The sequence below is a fragment of the Chrysoperla carnea genome, chromosome 2, assembly GCF_905475395.1.
Source record: "Chrysoperla carnea chromosome 2, inChrCarn1.1, whole genome shotgun sequence".
In the NCBI taxonomy this organism is placed as follows: domain Eukaryota; kingdom Metazoa; phylum Arthropoda; class Insecta; order Neuroptera; family Chrysopidae; genus Chrysoperla; species Chrysoperla carnea.
Genome location: NC_058338.1, coordinates 2,116,467 through 2,136,534, shown reverse-complemented (window position 1 = coordinate 2,136,534; position 20,068 = coordinate 2,116,467). Strand labels below are relative to the sequence as shown.

The window sequence follows — 20,068 nt, the reverse complement described above, 5'->3', positions numbered from 1 at the left end:
TGTAGAATACGCTTTCCCATCTGTATAATGTATACCGTGGACGTGAGTATACCGCACACGGTATAAGGGCTCGACGGCATAAAGAGTATACCGTGAAAAAGTATACCGTGCACGATATAAGGGCCCCACGGTATAAAAGGGCAAAAATAATTTCATAGCGCGTCTAAATAGACCGTATACGGTATACCATGGACGGTCTAGACCGTAGACGGTATTGTGCGGATAGCCACACCGTTAATTAATTATTGTTTTTCAATAATTTTAATTTGACATTTTCTATAACATTAACATGTAAAGAACTGCAAATTAGTCATAACAGCCTTCTTTAACGCCAAAATTTTTCACTGGAAGCGCTGGCATCGATTTTATTGCCCATACCATGACTACGCACACAACGAATATCGGAACGCACCCTACGTCAACTGATTCGAGTGATTCAATAAATGTAAAAATTATTTTTGATAAAAATTTTCGAAAACTTTTTATTTACAACAGTCTTAATAAATTCAAAAATGTCAAATAAAAATAAAGAAATTTGTGACGATCATAAAATACATTTTGAATCAACAACTGGAATTAAAAAAGAAGTAAATGAAGACTTTAATGAAATAATATTACATGAAACTGATTTAAATCATGAAAACAAATCAGAAGATATTCAAGATCCAATAATGGAAACTTTATTCATTAAAATTGAAAACTTAAAGGAGGAGAATGAAACTGAAGAAGAAACTAATTTAAATATTGATGAAGATGACATGTTTCGTGACATTAACTCAATTTATGATCAAATGAATGAAGATTGTTCAAGTCGTAGTGAAAAAAATGTGAAATTGTTTCCAAAATGTGAAATTTGTGATCGTAGTTTTGCCCAACAAAGTAGTTTAAATCGACATAAACGAACACATACGGGAGTGAAACCGTATTCATGTGACGTGTGTGATAAAACATTTACACAAAAACATACTTTAACGAAACATGAACGAATTCATTCTGGTGAAAAACCATTTACATGTGAAATTTGTGCTCGAAAATTTATTATCAAAAGTAATTTAATTCAACATAAACGAATTCATAGTGGTGAAAAACCATTTTCATGTGACGTGTGTGATGAAACATTTACGTTAAAACAATATTTAATCAGTCATAAACAACGACATTTCGAAGAATTTCCATGTTTATGGAAATCATTTTCAAGTGCAAGTTTGAGACCATTTCTATGTGATATTTGTAATAAAACATTTACACAGAAATCTCATTTAATTCGACATAAACGTATTCATACGGGTGAGAAACCATTTAGATGTGACTTTTGTGAGAAAAGATTTACGCAGAAACAGGAGTTAATTAAACATGAACGAACGCATACGGGAGAAAGACCTTATTCGTGTGACTTGTGTGATAAAACATTTAATCGTAAACATCATTTAATTAGTCATCAACAAGTTCACACGGGGGAAAAACCATTTTCTTGTGATGTGTGTGATAAAACATTTACTGCAAAACATAGTTTAATTAAACATAAACAAGTTATGCATAGTTGAGAGAAAAACATTAAAAACATTATTCATGTGAAATTAGTAACAAAACATTTCCTTACCAACATAATTTCATAGAGAATATTCATGTATTTTTTTTATATTTTTAATTCATTGTTTACACCATTATGATTCGTAATGTAAAAAATTATAATTCGTATATTTCGAATTTTCTGGCTGCAAATAAACCACTCCTATCAAAATTTGTTTCGCTCCACACATCACTAACATCCATATAACTTCTTTCATTCCGTTCTCGATTTCAATTACCATTTCAGATTTAATTATTGTTATTTTTGGAGTCGGTATCAACCAAGGAAACAACTCTGACAGAACAATTATTAGCTTGACTGACACCGGCTCCAAAAATAACAATAATTTTAACTACATTATATTATTGTTAATTGATTACTTTTTAGTGCATATTAATTTGTTTTGGAAAAGTTTTTCTTTTGAAGTCGGTCTTTTTTTTTGTTAAAAGTTTTTTTTATTTTATGATTTTTAGTGAATCTGAAGTACACTAACTAATTTTTCACTAAAAAGGAATCATCGAAATCGGTTGACGTGATATAGAGTTATTTGTCCTCTTGTCGTGCATACTTAATGCAAATTTAAGACTTGTGGATTTCTCATGGATGTCGTTGTCAGAACTCGATCAAAATGAAATGGGACCACACGGGAAGCACCTGCTTTCAAATTGATAAAGAATCATCAAAATCGGTTCACCCAGTCGAAAGTTTTGAGGTAACAAATATTTAAAAAAAAAAAAAAATACAGTCGAATTGATAACCTCCTCCTTTTTTGTTTGAAGTCGGTTAATAAATGATTAAACGAATAAAATTAATATAATTTATTTTGAATAAAATTAATACTTTTCTATAAATATTTTATATACATAATTAATAATTTATAATTTATAAAAAATAATATTAAATAATACATTTATAAATATTTAAACTTAACAAAAAATAAAAACAAATTATTTACAAGTGTAACGAATGAATTGTAAAGACCGTAAACGAGATACGAAACCAATCAGAAACAAAGTTAACGATCACTTATCCATCGCTCTCGCTATAAAGAGCTGTTCAATTTGAATATCACTGTTTAATATATAGTTGAGGGTGCCAGATGAGTTTTTAAGGTCGATTAAGGTCCTCAACGACATCTAGTCACCATTAGCACGCTTTATTTATCATGTAAAAATGACGGTTTAAACGCTACCGTCTTTCTTTAAAAAAAAATTATGTTTAAATTGATCAAAATAAATAAGTACGATCAAAACCGGTTATAACGACGAATAGGTTATTATAAGGAATTGATAATTTCATCTGTGAACCGAACAACAGTTCATAAATAGATTTTTATATCGATTACAGCGACCTGTCACATGCCCTGCGTTCCCAAAATCCCAAAAATCAAAATAGGCTTGTCGTAAACATTCCTTGATTCAGGAAATTACGGAGTATTTTGCTATGGGAATGACAAGTTCTTGAGATAACTCTTCTCATGTCAACGAGTCCGCTGCTTCATTCCCTTTAAACACCAGAGTGGTTCGGTATCCAGATCAGTCTGACTGTGTTATTCAATGCCAGGCGATTCAATTCCTCGAAACATTCATAGACTATCCTCGATTGATAAAATGACCATAATTTGAGGTCTCCCATAATGTCGTTATAACTGGTTTTGACTGTAAATCGTTTATTTATTATGTAGGTACTGAGTTTATAATGGCGGACATGGAAACGGATATTTTTAATTAACTATATCAGCCCATGGATGTTCGATTCGTCCATATTGTATGTCATTTAATGTCTTATATATTCGATTATAAACCGGTGTCTTCTGTTCCATGGTTGGAATGTATAGAACATTGTCTAAATATTCAATGGAATCGATTGGACTTACTATACAAGCGGTTCCAACGCCAAAGCATTCAAGTATCTACAACAAAAATTATTCAGATAAGTTTTATTAAATATGGTATTTTCTAGAAGAATGAGTAGATCTCTAATTAATTCTGAAAAGTCTTAAATAAGACTATCGACAGAAAATATTTCCACCAGGGGACCTATATGAGAAGAAATCTAAAAACATATTATTGAGATAGCCAAGCCGCCATGTTATTACGTCATATGGCTATGTAAACAAATTATAAACAACTATCATACGCAGCCAGTTGGCGTCATGGCCACAGAGCAATATGGTGTCCAATGCGTCCAGCGTTTTCATCAAATTACGCGCGAAATTTAAAAATGTAAAATTTAAATGCATTTTTATGGTAAAAATAAGTGTGGTATCCATTATCTATCCCCGGGAATGAAATTAAAAAAAAAGAAGAGTATTCAACTTACCCTATTTTCGGATAAAAGATTTGTGAAATGTTCCATAGTGATACGTTTTTCGGTTACTTTAAATTCGTTCCATTCTTTTGCTAATTGTATAACAGAGTGTCGTGTTATTCCTGGCAAGATTAATCCGTCAATTGGTGGAGTTGTTAATTCTTTTTCTGAAAAGAAAATTTTGTAAATTACTTTTAGAAAAAAAATACATCTTCTCTTCTTGTCTACAAAATCATGGAGTCTAAAATATTGGCTACAGAATATAGGGCTTCACTTATATAGAAAAATCTTAAGATATTATGGCTTTTCCCAAAAAAAGGAAAACAAAACTATGTTTTGTTGAATATTCAAAAAAAAATTTAATTGTTAATGATAAATAAAATTATTTAAGGATGTATGAGCATGACAACAATGTTTGATTTAAAGGCTCAAAATTTGTTTGTAGGTAGTCATTTACTCAAAGAATATGTGGTTAAAATTTCAGCTTAGGTATCCGTGCAAATTTTTAAGAAAAAAGTCATTAAAAATCGATATAAAATACATTGGCTCTTATGGAGGAATCTCAAAAAACGACATATTTTGGAAGTTTTTGATAACTTTCATTTGGAATGAATGAAAACAAATTAAAAAAAACTTTTTAATAGAAAGTAAACATATTAGCAATGAATTAGAAAAGAAAAGAACTAAGTGTCACCGTCTATATAAGGAATGTAAGAGCAGGGTAGATTAAGGGTTGAAATTAGTTTTATCTTATTTTCAACTTTGATGATTAATTTTGTTATAACTTCATGAATGTAGACGAAAAATAAGAATAAAATTTTTCGGTATGTGTATTGGTTTTCGAAATATCGAAAGCTAAATAATTAAACAAAATTTTCAATTTTCGATATTTTGAAAATTAAGCCAGATATCGAAAATACTTTTCGTCTTATATCGTCAAGTAATAATATAAATTTATCATCAAAATTGAAAATATCTATTTTTAAATTTGTGCCCCCACTACCATGCTCATACATCCTTAATCACATTAAAATTGAGCAGTTTTAGAAAGAACAAAAAAAATTTCCACATAAAAACAATAATTTCAATCAAAATATCAAAATAGTGAAGATTTGTCTGTAATAACCTTGGCATAGTCAACATGACTTTTCAACAACTGATAAATAAATTCATATTGTTCATAACATTTCACTAAATCTACGATCAGGGTATTTTCCATTTTTTTATTTTTGTTTAAGATAGTATAGCAGTATCGAGGGTCACAATATTGAATTGACTAAACTGTTTCCCGTCTCGAAACTGCTATTATACCTTTATTTGAAATTTCCAATAAAGCTCAGAAAACTTACCTCCATTTTCGTTAATAAATAACATGAAAAAGTTCATGGTACCAACTTCAGTAATTAAATTGTCTTCGCCATATAACCATAACGGCTGTTGTCGACCTTTACTATTCGCTTCCGATTGTGCACGTATCGTTGGTCCATAATTTGAGCCTAATTTTCGATCTCCGCAACCACCATGCCATGCCCGTGTATAACTTGGATTTGCTAATAACGATACAGATTTTCGATCACCCGTAAAATATGATCCTACCGGTGATAAAATTGTATACAGCAAGGCTGAGTCAGACGATGCAACACCCAGCGAACCCTGAATTCAACGAACAATTTGCGTTATATACGGAGTGAAAATGGATGACTTAGGCTTGCAAGCGAAATTTGGATTATTCCTCTAAATTTAGAAAGTATTGTTCAATGGTGTAAGTACAAAAATTGCCATCTTGTAGTCTAAATTGGAACTAATCAAAACGGGTCTGCATCCACGTTTAATTAGTACGAATTATTATCGCCAGTTAGCGGAGTTAAAACTCCCAGTTATAAATAGAAATGCTTTCTTGAATATACTTACATCGATTCCGATTAATGTCGGTCGTATATATAAACTGGATGCCTCACTGTATGGAATCCATTCTTGGTCGATTGAAACCAATCGTTCTATACATCTAGCTAATTCTATCGAATCAAATGTGGGCAAACCAGATCGAACTGCTGATGCATTCATTCGTTCCATGTTCAATAATGGTCTGAACATTCGGATTCTACCATCAACACCCCGATATGCTTTCATACCTTCAAATAGCTGATTAAATAAAAAAAAAAAAACATCGTTTTAGCTTAGTTTGTCCCAAATTATTTGGCTACCAAACACTGTAGAGAATATATTTACCTCGACTGCATAATGAAGTACTTTTGCTGCAGGATGTAATGCAATATTTTCAAAAGGTACAATAATAGGTTTTTGCCAGCCTCCCAATGCTTTGTGATAATAAATTTTGAGCATATGATCCGTGAAATATTTACCAAATTGAATAGTTCCAACGTCTGGTTTTGGTTTTAATAAATCTGGACCAGCCAAAGTTACTTCTAATTCGCTATACTAGAAAAATTAAAAAATACAAGCAATTAATAAAAACAGTTTTTGAAAATTAGAAAAATCAATTAGAATTTTTAATGGAAATTCAGCTAAATTTTCATTTTAAAGAAGTTATTCTTCTTTTGATGCCTTATGAAAAAATAATGATCATGAATTTATATAATTCGCGCGCATAGGGTGACATGAAAAATACATGTTGAAATTAGTTGTAATTTTTTTAATACCCTGAAGGTACCCCATAAATAACTCGAAGGTTAGATAGATGACAGATACGTCTGTCTCACGACAGGATAAATAGGCTTTAAGCTGCCGATACCCATAAGAATTAGCTTAACATAAAGTTTTTGCCTCATCTAACAAAAATGAAAATGGTATACATACCTTAAAGGATCTTTGTGGATTTAATCTGGCTTCATCGAATCGATATGTGATATCTGATACGAATGTTTTTTGCCCAATATCTTGTGGTTGCAGTGATGATATTTGACTTCGTTTAAATGATTTATGTCTTAAATTTTTATTATGTTTGATTGGTACTTGAACATGTTCCACTTCATTTTCAACAACAGGTAATGGTTCTTGTACGGCAGCTCGTATATGACAGCATCGATTCGCCTGTTTTAATTTATGTTGATGCTCCAAAACCCAACGAAGTACGGTCTATGAAAATTTAAAATAATATAAAAATTTAATATTAGAAGAAAAAACGGGTCCACTTCCTGTTTTAATTAGTATGAATTATTATCGTCAATTGACGAGTGTGAACTCTCAATTATCAGTAGACCGGTTTTTGTTGATCGTTTATTGCAAACGTGTACTTGGAAAATTTCGCGAAAAGGAAGTATACTTTTCTCAGATGAGTAATACTTCTAAAAAAGCTCAATTGGGGTCGTGTATTTTTTTATGAATATCAAGTGTGGATTGTGCATCAGAATTAGTCAATTGAATTCAAATTTGATTTGCATTCAGGGAAATATTTGTATTTGTAATTTATTCAACATTGTGTTTATTTGTATACAAATATGGGTTTTATTATTATACTATACTAGCTTGATACCCGCCCGCTTCACTGGGCTTAAAAATATAAATCATCGCTTTACAGCCTCCACCCATCTTGATCTCTCTTATCCCCCTTCTATATCACTCGAAGGGATTCTTTTATGTAGTAAAAATATATGCACGGTTTTCAATTTTTTAAGTGTAAAATAGTCATAATTCATTGTGTATATCAGAAAAGATGGCTATTAATTGTTTTTGATTTACTATTTTAAATTTGTACAGTAATCTTTAATTTATCCTGAAACATTCTGTATATAAAAAAAAAAAATTGTTAAATATTCTGGTGAATTCTAAATAGATTAACAAGATCTAGTTGTTGAACAGAATCAACAAAATACAGAACACAATAACATCAACATCAAAACATGGCTTCATAAAAAGGTTAAGTAAATAATAAACAATACATTCATTAATATATGTTTCTGATTCTTCTATAAAACTGTTTATTTCCCATATTATCAATTTTAAAATATTTATTATATACTTTTATTCATTTTCTGATCATACAAACTTATTATTTTCATCCCGAAAATCAAAATCACAATTTTTATGCTAAAGGTGTATTTTCATGATGACGCTTGACGCTGATTTTGAGCGTCAAATTAGGTCTTGTGGCCAGTTTAGGCCGTGCTTAGTTCGCGCCTTTTTACAATTTGACGCTCAAAGCCAGCGTCAAGCGTCATCATGAAATTACATCTTTTAAATTTGACGCTGCTCATAGTTCTATTTTTTCAGGTGAAAGTTAATTAATATTATGATTAATTTTTCATTTAATTATTAAATATAAAAATTAATCATTATTTTTGATAAAAGAATTCAATTTTATTGATCAATGAGAGATATTACAATAATTTAATAAGATAATCAGAAAGTTAGTGAAGTGGCATTCAAAGATACGTTTTATCGTATAAATTACATTGACGTAGATACCTATATACATAATAGAATACTTAAATTAATATATATATTGATAATTTATTTGCATATTTATGTATTTTATTAATATTAGTTATTATTCAAATAATATTAATTATTAATTTTTTTTTTTAATAATTAATTAAACACAATACATGGGTACCATATTTACAATTCAAATCTAAGTTATGTGCTCCACCCTTTTATTATTGTCGTAAACTAACACTTGCATCACACCCTCAATATTATTGAGTCAATATCGATATTGATCAATATATTGATCGCATGACGAAGAAGTTGAGTCTATATTATACAGGTGTTTCTAAATGTATCTTTATAACGCTCTATGATGAAACAAAAAAATCTTTAGGAGCGTCAAATCGTAAAAAGCTAAACAATTTTGACGCTGCTGGAGTTTTTTTCCGTCCAGATGGCAGCACGGCCTTAACAGGTCACGTGGGCTAATTTAACGCTCAAACTCAGCGTCCAACGTCATCATGAAAATACACCTTTATGTTCAACGTCAAATTTTAAACATGAACGACAAAAAAATTTTTTTATTGAAAGATCAACTCGAGATAAATAAAAGTAATTGACGAAGTGATTGCGTTACGTAATGTAACGCATCCATATTATTAGTTCTACTAATCGATACAAGATGATTCTGTTATGTAGGTATCAAGTATTTCATCAACTGACAGCATGTGTAAAAAAAAAAGAATAATATCTATTATCATTATGGGGATCCAAATTTTCCAATTAAATTGCCTCACTAAGAAACATTTCCAGTTGCCTACTCTGTCTAATGGTTAGTTCGACCTTGAGAATAAGTAGCTAATTCATATTTAGGATAAAATTAAATGATTTATACAAAAAAAAAAATTGACCTAGACATTGACCCGAATATGAGATTTAATAGAAATACCTTAGAGATCCCACTCATTATCATTGATAATTTAATAGACAAACACTGTCAAAGCTGGTAAAGCTTAGTAACTAAAAGAAATTTTATTATCTAGTATCTTCATCTTGTTGTGATGTTGTGATGAAATTAATTTTTTAGCTAAATCACCTTACAAAATTAATTTAGTTTATAGTTAGATAACCTTAAGTACACAAATTAAAGTATAAACTATAAATTAGACATGTTTTATGTAATTAATATATTTGACCCAAACAATTATTAAACATTTTATTTTAATTTTGCTGTTGCTACATTTTGATAAGGTTTTAAATTTTTTTTTTTTTTTTTTGCTTTAATCTAATTTCTGAAAATTTTTCTGATGTAATATTTTTTAAATCAAATCATTAAATTTCGTTAAGAGATCCTTTACTCCTTTTTTGCAATTTCTATCATATTATTCTAAATTGATAAAGAATAAAGAAAGTTTTCTTAGGCCTTCGACCCTGATGGAAAATCCAGCACTTTGAAATCACCTTAATTTCTAACAGTTTTATTTCGTGTCATAGTTTTTATGTGAAAATTCCGATCTCGAATTTTTAGCAAAACAAAGTATTATATGTATTTTTTATGTAATCTCTATGGTGATATCGAACAATGACGTCACTAACCTATATCTTACTCTTTGTTTAATTACGAATTTTAAACGTTCATATTTTGCGTACTTCTAAAGATTTTCAAAAGCCAACTTTACTTTTCAGCCCACGTGCAGTGAGAATTTTTCACCTGATGTGATAAAAAAAATTTCGTCAACAAGCCTATTGGTGATATTCTAAAGAGACAAGATGTAATTTCGGTTATCATGAAAATTAGTATTCAGAGTTTTTTTTTTTGGGCGAAAAATCGATCTAGCTAGGTTTCATTTTTAGAAAACGTTGTTTGGCCCGTGTTTTCAAGAAAAACTGAAACATTGACTGTAAAATATGATTCGTCCTGACATCTAGTGGCCACGAAATGAAGTAAATTACCGAGACATTCAAATTGGTATTTGTGTTCAGACATTTTAAATGATTCTTATATTAGTGATCAAGTCTATGTGATAAAAAATCATTTCAAGTGTCAAATGGAATATTTACAAAACCGATCTATTCTGATGCTAAATAATCCGCTTACTTTGTGCTAAAACCAGGTGGAATGCGTTTCTTAAATGTCAAATATCATTCATAAACCATCTATTTATTAATAAACAATAAATTGTTAGTTAAATGAAACGATCCATATTTAAGTTGAAAATTAATAAATAGGCAATTTGTATTACGTATATGTTATACATCTATAAGGGTTTTTCGATTATTTGACAAACACTCACGTAATACAAGTTGCCTATTTATTAATTATTTAAGTTTAATAAACTATTCAATTTTAAACTCTCTACATTTTTACAACTGATTTGTACAACATGATTTACGAATGATATTTCACACCTTTCATTTTCCTTAATCTGTCCATCCATTGACTTTATGGTTATACATGTCAATAGTTATATCTATGATTGTAATTAAAAGGCGGTAATATTTAAAACAATATTCTATTAAATCATTTTCTATCGCTTATATTTACTTTTTGTAATTTATAATGAAAAATTGAAAAGCTCGATTAACTATTATTAAATTAATTTTTAAATGTTTCTTGTTTAGATCTAAACGGAAACGGAATATATTTATTTACCTTGCTTTTAATAACCATATTTTCTCAAATAATTCGCCAAATAAAAATGAAAAACACTTTACAGACTTTAATTCGCACAGTTATTATTATAATTGTTATAAACAAATTTTTTAAATTCGTAAACTTGTAAACAAAAGCACAATTATACGAACTAATTTTGGTAAAGTTTTTATTCTCAAATAAAATTTAATATTTAATTTTTAATTAAATAAGTATAAAACTGATTCGAACAAGTTGCAACACTTTTAAATTCACAACATCAATGGGCCGTTTATTAAATATTTAGGGTGGTTTTTTATTTTTTTGCACTACTTTTTAAATTATATTTTAATTTTATAGTTGATATTGCAATCAAAGAAGTTGTTTATTGTTATATTGGTCTAGTAACTAATTTAATTTTATAAAATTTCGATTATTTTATTCAAATTAAATTAATGACGTTTTTCTACTTATATTTATAAAATAATTCATATTATTCTTACGCATACAGGGTGGTTTAAATAATCACATCAAAACAACACTTCATGAAAACAAGCCAAGTGAGTATGACCTTTAGAGATCAGACCAAGTACTCAGTTAAGCTTATTAAAGTCGTTCGGCGGTTTGGGCAAGTACGGTGAATGCTCAATAAACACAGTTTTGGGGCATCTTGCGGGGCAAAATTTTGAATTAAATTGTTATTTTTATCATAGTAAACACGCTCACGGCGATTGAGCTTTAAAAAAGTTTTCAACATTATCTTAATACGAAACTTTCCAAAAAGAAACATAAAAAACTTTTTACGATATTTTTAGAGCATTTTATTACATTTACGTCATACAAATTGCCTAATTTACGATACTTTAGAGTATTTCATTACATTTACGTCACACAAATTGCCTAGTTGACTACTCACGTGACGGTCGAACCATAGATAATTCAATACAAAATTTTTTTCTTTTAAGTTTCGGAGTAAAAATAAAAACTTTCTATAAAGATTAGTTTACGGTTAATACAGAATAACAAAATTTAAAAAGTAAACTCTAAAATTCAAAACAAAACATTGCTAGTTTTAGACAATTTTTTTATTTGATTACAGAAGGTTTAATAATTTTTCGTTTCTCCATTCAAAACATTTTTCACCCACCGATTTGACTGGCAATTTAATGGAATTTCACCACCAGTTTCAATATGAGGAGTAAAAATCTAGTGATCGAATGATCTCGTTACGTTTTTTTAGCGCACCTTCACGACTTTTTAGTAATGGGTGTGTACCTATATCTATAACATACAAATCATCTAGTGTTCGAAACTGATAATGACCTGACGAACACAGTACACAGTCTAGTTGTTACCCACTAATAAGGAATGATTACATAGCTACTCGGCCAACGTTAATCGCACCATTATTTTTTTTTACCAAGTGACATTGAGGTCAATGGTTTTTAACGGTCCCCTTTGCCTTTTAGAGCTCGTTTAAGATTAGGACTTGAACGAGAGCTTTCTAAAAAGAGCATCCTGTATTAAAATTATAGTGGGTATCGCATATAATAAATATTAAATTTTTAATCGGAATACAAAAATATAGATAAAAAAAATTTTTTTTTTTCTTTGACCTGACCTACAGTTGTAATGTAAATTAAAATTATTATTATTATTATTATTATTAAGTTATCGTTTAAATATTTATTATGTTAATTGTTCATTAACATCATATATTTATTATTTTTTACATATACTTACTTCATTTTACATTTCATACATAATATATTAATAATTCACAAAAATAATATCATATTTTTTATTTATATTCAACTTTATTGAAAAATATTTAACAATTTTTTTTTTATTATTTAAAAAAAAAATTACAAATTAAATAAATATACCACACAACCTCTGTATACTGGAATTAATTGAAATCACACGGGTTCTAGAATAAATATGCGCTTTCTACAAAAACATATTTTTCGCTGTCTAACGGGAATATTAAAAACTTAATTAACTTATTAATTTAACCTTAATTATAATCGACGAAACAATGCAATGGGTATGGAGGTTAGCGGGTCATGCTCGAGCATCGCGCCTCGAATCAATGGTTCAGAGCACCTAGCCAAATAGACCCTTGTACTCTATCCCCGCTACGCTTTTCAATGGCTATTATAACCAACTGATGTACTGAAACCCAGGATTTGCCTAGCGCTGAGTTTCCTAATTTCTTCTGGTTCGACTATGGCCGGACCAAACCATTTCCTTCGCTGCTGTATGAGAGCCGAGCAGTAACAGAGAAAGTGGATCGATGTTTCTTCTGAATTTTCTCCGCATCTGTCACACGCGGGAGATTGTCTTTTTCCAATATGATGTTGGAACTTGTTCAGGTTATCATGCCCTGTGATTACTCTGAACTCTACGATTACTCTAATATCAGCTCTGTTTAGTTTCAAGATCTCCTCGGCTCTGTTACCGAGCAAGTTTCCTTCACCCAACAGGCTTTGGCGATTCGCCCTCCATCGTAGCTGCTCCATGCCTTTAATTGTTGGTTTTTCAGATTATCTCCTAATCTGTTAAGACCTTCTAAAACAATGCAATGAAGTTCGAAAAATTAAAAAAACAGTAAATCGGATTTGAATGCGGTTTTCGATTGAGCACGAATATCGTGACAGAATTGGTCTCAGTGGTGCCTACTGCCCAGGATGATCGGTACCCCTTTCACCTTCAGGAGTTTTCGACAAATTCTCTAACTTCAGGACGCGACGGGGATACCGTTCATCCTAGGTACCAGGTACCTCTAAGACCAATTCTGTCCATATTCGTGTTCAGCGATCCCAAAAACCTTCGAGTAACGAAATTGGACAAATCGAAAACCGCATTCAAATTCGACTTACTGCTCAATTTTCGCGAGCTTTGACCATTTTTAGTGTTTCGTCTATTAATTTATATCAAATTTTCAATGTAAAACATATATACAAACCATAGACTTACATAACCATTCATAGAATTATATTAATCAAATAGAGTGTCGTTACTATGGTAACTGTCTGAATTAAAACTCATGCAGAGAGCGAATACCATACGATGGGATGCATAGCGCTCTAGTAATATGGATCCAACGAGTAGGTCCAAATCTTAAAAATTATAAAGCCAATCATTAGTAGGGTATTTAGACAGTTAACTGAGTTAGTTGATATGTTCATTTGTTCATATAGAGGTAAAATATTATTTAATTTGGTTACAGAATACAATTTTCTACTTTATCAACAACAAATCAAATTACGTAAATGCGGGCTTGTTTTAAACACAAAAAAAATAACAAATTTGATTACGCGATTATAATCAAATCGCGTGATTTTTTTTTTCTTTTTTGTTGCTGTTTATAATACGATATGGAAATTTTGATAGTCAGGAAAATTAATTTGACGAGTTTATTTAAGTAAACTTTAGAAAAAACTAATGACGTTAAAAAAAATTATTAATTTCTCGATTAATGTTAGTAAATAACAAAATTTTTTTATAAATAGAAAATAAAATTTCTTTTAACTTAACTGAGGAGTCGACATCAAAATATATTCAGTTTGAGTCTTCTAGCTCAATTAGAAAAATTTCTAGAGTAAGAAACAAACCGATTATATACTGCCCCACAAAAAACAGGAAGATACAGTAGTGTGATAGGTGTTTATTTTGCTTTCACAGCGAGTATTTCGATCTTAGAAGCTCTTTTAAAGCTCAATGTAAAATCTTTCTCAAGAGAAATAAACAAGCTTTTCATTGCATCTACTCAATTTCTTGTATACATACTTACTTATGCACCCCCATGTAAACTTTTAAAATGCATATTAAATTAATAAATAAATTTTCTTAACGTTTCAGCCCTGTACATCAAATGTTAAGGGATGATAAAAATATTTGAGAGTTTGATTCAAAGACTAGAAACTATAATCAATCTATCGGATTGATATTTCATTTAGATCCAATCATTTTTCGCTGATATTTACCCGTTTGAAATTTCGAGAAAATTTGAAAGTTTTTTAAATGCGCCAATTTTTCTTTTTTTTTGTGGGGCAGTATTAATTTATGACCAAATATTTTCGAAAATCAATAAAGGTAAGCGTTTGATCAAATTAAAACTTTATTTAATAAATTAAAATTCAATTACAAGCAAACTTATTTTTATTTATTGCCATCGAAAATTTCTGTATTTCCGATTTTCGTTTCAATAATTGGATTCTCCTTTTTTACGCGAACAATACCATGGACTCGTCTCATATGACTATGATAATTTGAAGAACTCGTGAAATAACGATTTTCACATGTATCACAAGAGTATGGTTTTTCTCCGGTATGTAACAGTTCATGTTTCTGGAAAAAAATCATAATGTTTTGTAGATTCCTTGTTTTATTTTCTGGACAAAAAAAAAAGAACGGTGCACAAAATACAGTTTATTTTAAATTCAAAGAACTCCGCTTGATCCGAACTGATCAATGGCTATGAAAGTAAATAAAAAAATTCCACAGGCACATTTTTGAGATTGAGAAATATCTGTGAACTCAAAAAATGTGTATTTTGTGGTTGCGTCATTTATTGTCAATACATACCACAACATTTTTCTTCGCTCGAAAACTTTTATCACAAAATTTACATTTAAACGGATACAAATCTGTGTGTGTGATCGAATGTTCGATTAATGCTGGCTTTCGAAGAAATTTTTTCCCGCAAATATGGCATTGATGAGATTTGACAGCTGTGTGTAGAACTAGGTGACGTCGTAAGTATGCTTTTGATTTAAAACTTTAAAAAAAATTGCCATCAAAAGTTTTAACGGACAGTTTTAAAAACCAAAATTTCAACGAGTTACATCTCTGCGAAAAACTATCCTATTTCGAATCACAATAGCTCAATACAATTGTTTAAATAATCTATTGGGGTTCCAAATTCGATGATTTTTCGCAGAGATATAATTGTTTGACATTTTTACACTTACCTGGCTGAGCATGTCTCACATTTAAAAGGTCTTTCGCTGCTATGAGATGCAATATGATCATCTAAATAAGATTTATGAATAAAACTTTTACCGCAATGTTCGCACGTATGTTCTCGAATACCTGAAATATTTAAGATTGTAATGAAGAAAATTGTTGACCGCAGAAACTTCGTTTTATGCATTTTACATGGGTTAGTGTGAAATGGACAATGAGATCCCCCCCTTAACTTTCACAACAATCTTAAGCAAAGCTATGACAAGTGAAATTTAAAAAAACCCCAATAGTTTTTTTGGGAACAGAACCGATTTTCAGAATCATCGCCTATTTTTTAGTTTTCCGGGTACAGAATCCCAAACTCACACTTGAAACATAGCTAAGAACACTTCCCGTTAAATTACCTTACAAACGATACCAAAAAAAATTAAATCGGTTAAACTGTTTAAGCGCTACAATGCCACAGACAGACACATAGGCATAGCGGTCAAACTGCCTTTAATAGTTTTAAAAACTTACCAGCATGTACTTTTTTATGATTATTAAGACTATGAACGGATGCAAACATTTTATGACATTCATCGCATTCATGATTCCTAACAATTCGATCCTTGTCATCGCCTGTCTCATCATTGATTGGTGTTGAATGTGCTCGTTTTTCATGGATTGTTAAATATTTATCATTTAGGAAACCCTTACCGCACGAACTACAAAAATATTTCTTACGAATTTTATTATGACGCTCTTTATGATTTTGTAATTTTTTATTTGATGAAAAGAAGTTATCACAGATTTCACATCTACAAAAGGAGTTTATTTTAATCAAGGATATTAAAAGTCAATTCTCCCTTTTTTAAATAGGGAACTTGCCTCTAATTTTTTTGAAGTTATACTTCTTGAAAAATGTTGAGAATGTATTTTTGTGACACGAAAACTACATGTTGAAGTTAGTTAATCTTTTTTTATCATCATGAAGTTAGTCGATAAACGAAATGTCACTCATAATAGACAAGGATAGATATATGATCGATTAAGTTGTTATTACCGAAGAAGTATAACTTTTTACGAGCTTATATACATTCCTTTTTTTAGGTTAAAACAATGTTGCCAGATAAGCTCATCTACTTTCCCCTAAATCGCCTAAACGATCACTTAAAATCCCCTAAATTAAATTAATTTGAAATTATCAGACATCTGATAACTTTTGGGTCAACTGAACTGATTTTGTGAGCAATAAAGCGGATCGAGATGCGGTTCTTTTGCATTCGATTCGTGAGGATGCCTACAAATTTTATGAACAAAAGTGATGGAGGAGAAATGAAAATCTGGAAAAAACTGGAAACTAAATATCGATGAAAATGAGCCTAATTTTGTTACTTGGGTATTTTTGTGGCCGCTGAACTCGAATATCACAACGTAGATGGCTCCCGTGATACGGGTTAGTAAACACCTCGTCTCTTGGCGTTTTACGAGAAAATTTAACAAAAATTATGAAATGTCTGCTGATTTTCACATTTTAGAAGTTGTGAAAATCAGAAGTGCAAATCTCTGGAAATTTCCACTAAAAATATTTTCCACCAGGTCGTCTAAAATCCACTTAATTTGAGGGAAAATCGAATAATCTGACAACCCTGAGTTAACAACCTCTTTGATGCAAGTTCCCTATTTTGTAATCGTAGCAACCAAAAAAAACAATACCTAAATTTAAATTGATTTTTATGACTCCTAATATGGCTGCGAAATGTTAAATAATTCACAAAAATTTTCGAACATTCCAAACATTGATATTCGACTGATTTTTCATGAACACTTTCAAAATGGTAACGTAAATCTTTTTCGGTGTGATATAAATCACTACATTGGTGACATTTTAACGTGAAAGTAGGTGCTTTATTTACTAAAATATAAAATACTATTCAACAAATTTTAATAAAAATTCAAATAGCAACAATTGTGGGCTGATGAAAAAAATCTGGTATCTATCTTGATCATGACTATCATGGTGTCGAAGATTTATAGACCTAGAATAAAGGGATCGATTCTTCTTGGTCAATATGTTATAGTGGGGCAAATATCAGCATCTTCTCACATAGTAAAATCCGCACTTCGGACCCTTGAGGCGACAGAATTCCAATTGAAGATAACCTTTAAATGCTTCGAGGAACACAGAGGAAATATTGTTACCAGTTTTGTTTCCATCTCTAGCTCCGTGATCTAGAACTAAACCAAACTTACCTGATCGATTTTGACTTTGTGCCTCCTTGAATTTTAAACGTTCCCGTATTTTCAGTTTTCGTTTTTTACACACTTGACATAAATTCAAATAGACCATAATAATTTCACGTGATAAATTTTTATATTTCATTTTTAAAAGATGCTCGGTACGACGTAACTTTCCGTGTTTACATTTAAGATGGGCGTCATGTATCAATTCAAACATTTCACTCTTCGGAACAAAATATTTTATTGTTTCTGATGCTTTCTTTCGTCTGGATTCAAGAGAAAGAAACAAAAATTTATTTGTTATCCAAATCTTTTCAGATTTATATTTGTTTTTTATTTCGTTGTAAACTTTAGTAACCCTTGACCTTGCAAAATCCAAAACTCTTGTTTTTTTTTTTTAAAAACTCCTTAAAAAACGATTTTCAAACGTATAACAGATAAAGCATCGATTATTTGAAACTTACAATAACCTGACGGACATAGCACACAATGTAGTTACTATCCACCGATACAGAATGATTACATCGCACGTCTTCGAGTTTTTTCGAATAAACCCATATATAAATTATACAAAATAGTACGTAATAATCGACAAAACATCTATTGTTTGAAACTGGCAATAACCAGACGGGCACAGCGCACAATGTAGTTGTTACTCAATGTAGTAACGTATATACATCGTACGTCTTCGAGTTTTTTTGTTACAATATATAAATTATACTGAAAAGTGACTATAACAGACAAAGCATCTATTGCTTGAAACTGACAATAACCTGACGAACACTGCCACCCATCTATACAACAGTTATCTGTCTCAATGTTAATTTTTATATTTAAAAATGTTTTTTTAAATTACCGTGCAATTAATTTTTTCACATTTTCATCGGTTAATAATATTTCAAAACGTTTTATTCGACGATAGTCCATTGCAGTTTTTGTGGTTGTCTTTGTTTCGGCATCTTCGACTTCGCGTATAAATCGTTGATACGTTTCATCTGTTATTAAATGACCGTTTGCTTTCTCAGACATTTTATCAACGATTTTAAAGAAGGCTTTTTTCAATTCTTCAATATCTAACAAAAAATACAAATTTTTTATTAGGGTCGAATCTACAATAGGGCAAATGGGGCAGTGTCTACCTGAAACTATTTCCTCTTGTACTGTTTCATCATTTTTTCTGTTTGTCTTAGATTTTCGCGTCCACTAAAACCGAAATCACAAAAATTACAAAATCTATTTAGAATCAAAATTATTTTATTTATTACCGAAGTGTTTTGTCGCAAGTCCAATTTAATATCTTCATAATCATCGTCGGAGCCCCCACCAGAATCATTTTGGTCATCTTGCATACAAATAAACTGAACTCAGATTAAATCTATCTTGAATTGGCTAAAAAAAAAACAAGCTTTATTTACCTGAATAGCTTAAATTACTGGTTTCAAATTTAGTTTCATCATCTTCGATTTCAGTCTTAAATGGAAATGAACCTGGTGCTTGATTTGATTTAAAGACTAGTTGTGCTTTTTGTACTTGAACAAAGAACTCATAATACGAATGCACTTTAGAAGCACACACAATACACACTTGTTTTGGTTGATAATTATCAATTTCCAGGTTTAAACGAAAACATTGTTCAATTTTCGATTCTAAATCATTTTTGTTACCGAATATATCGACTAGATCAACTTCGTTTGTAAAATTTGCACATAAACGACAAACTGAATGAAAAGACATAATAGAATGTTTTTTTTATAATTACAAAAGTTAGTTTATTTTTAAAATTTCGTTTTAGTATCTTAATTCTAGGTTTCGAGTTTTCGTTTTTTATGCAAAACTAGTATGTCTATTAAACTGTCAAAACAAATGTTTTTCTAAACATTGAAGCATGGAGGTTAGAGAGAAGGAGAACGATTGCTATACGCTAAAGCATTAGCGCGTCTGTCACTGAAAATTTGTAGAATTTATAATTCAGTTTT

At 30.2% G+C, this 20,068-nt stretch overlaps 3 protein-coding genes across 3 annotated transcripts; 1 reads left to right on the top strand and 2 right to left on the bottom strand.

The window, feature by feature from the left end:
- The first annotated feature begins 671 nt into the window (after positions 1-671).
- LOC123294164 (zinc finger protein 300-like) lies at positions 672-3,034 on the top strand. The gene is made up of 3 exons (XM_044875268.1): positions 672-922; positions 1,145-1,478; positions 2,993-3,034. The coding sequence occupies exons 1-3, from the start codon at positions 672-674 to the stop codon at positions 3,032-3,034; spliced, it is 627 nt and encodes a 208-aa protein (XP_044731203.1).
- Positions 2,934-11,193, bottom strand: LOC123291591 (branched-chain-amino-acid aminotransferase, cytosolic). Its single transcript, XM_044871927.1, has 7 exons — positions 10,920-11,193; positions 6,698-6,976; positions 6,110-6,319; positions 5,792-6,022; positions 5,230-5,533; positions 3,893-4,047; positions 2,934-3,482 (listed from the first exon to the last, which is right to left on the bottom strand). Exons 1-7 carry the CDS (start codon positions 10,935-10,937, stop codon positions 3,294-3,296), a joined length of 1,386 nt encoding a protein of 461 aa, XP_044727862.1. The 5' UTR covers positions 10,938-11,193; the 3' UTR covers positions 2,934-3,293.
- A 3,864-nt stretch (positions 11,194-15,057) lies between these two features.
- LOC123294163 (zinc finger protein 2 homolog) lies at positions 15,058-19,826 on the bottom strand. Its single transcript, XM_044875267.1, has 10 exons — positions 19,508-19,826; positions 19,358-19,434; positions 19,232-19,295; positions 18,949-19,165; positions 18,105-18,358; positions 17,568-17,766; positions 16,389-16,669; positions 15,875-15,995; positions 15,489-15,681; positions 15,058-15,251 (listed from the first exon to the last, which is right to left on the bottom strand). The coding sequence occupies exons 1-10, from the start codon at positions 19,824-19,826 to the stop codon at positions 15,063-15,065; spliced, it is 1,914 nt and encodes a 637-aa protein (XP_044731202.1). The 3' UTR covers positions 15,058-15,062.
- Between the last annotated feature and the right edge of the window lie 242 nt (positions 19,827-20,068).

Bases quoted from the DNA above. Each gene is read 5' to 3' on its own strand.
- LOC123294163 (XM_044875267.1), bottom strand. From the start codon at position 19,826: ATGTCTTTTCATTCAGTTTGTCGTTTATGTGCAAATTTTACAAACGAA. The intron at 19,296-19,357 runs GTAATAAATAAA...TTTCGGTTTTAG, and splicing joins ACTTGCGACAAAACACTTCG to TGGACGCGAAAATCTAAGAC. The intron at 15,252-15,488 runs GTATGTATTGAC...ATTTTTTTCCAG, and splicing joins GAGCGAAGAAAAATGTTGTG to AAACATGAACTGTTACATAC.
- LOC123294164 (XM_044875268.1), top strand. From the start codon at position 672: ATGGAAACTTTATTCATTAAAATTGAAAACTTAAAGGAGGAGAATGAA. The intron at 923-1,144 runs GTATTCATGTGA...ATATTTAATCAG, and splicing joins ACACATACGGGAGTGAAACC to TCATAAACAACGACATTTCG. The intron at 1,479-2,992 runs GTGTGTGATAAA...TCCTTGATTCAG, and splicing joins AAAAACCATTTTCTTGTGAT to GAAATTACGGAGTATTTTGC.
- LOC123291591 (XM_044871927.1), bottom strand. The intron at 6,023-6,109 runs GTAAATATATTC...TTATTTAATCAG, and splicing joins TACTTCATTATGCAGTCGAG to CTATTTGAAGGTATGAAAGC. The intron at 4,048-5,229 runs GTAAGTTTTCTG...TTTTCTTTTCAG, and splicing joins ATTTATTAACGAAAATGGAG to AAAAAGAATTAACAACTCCA.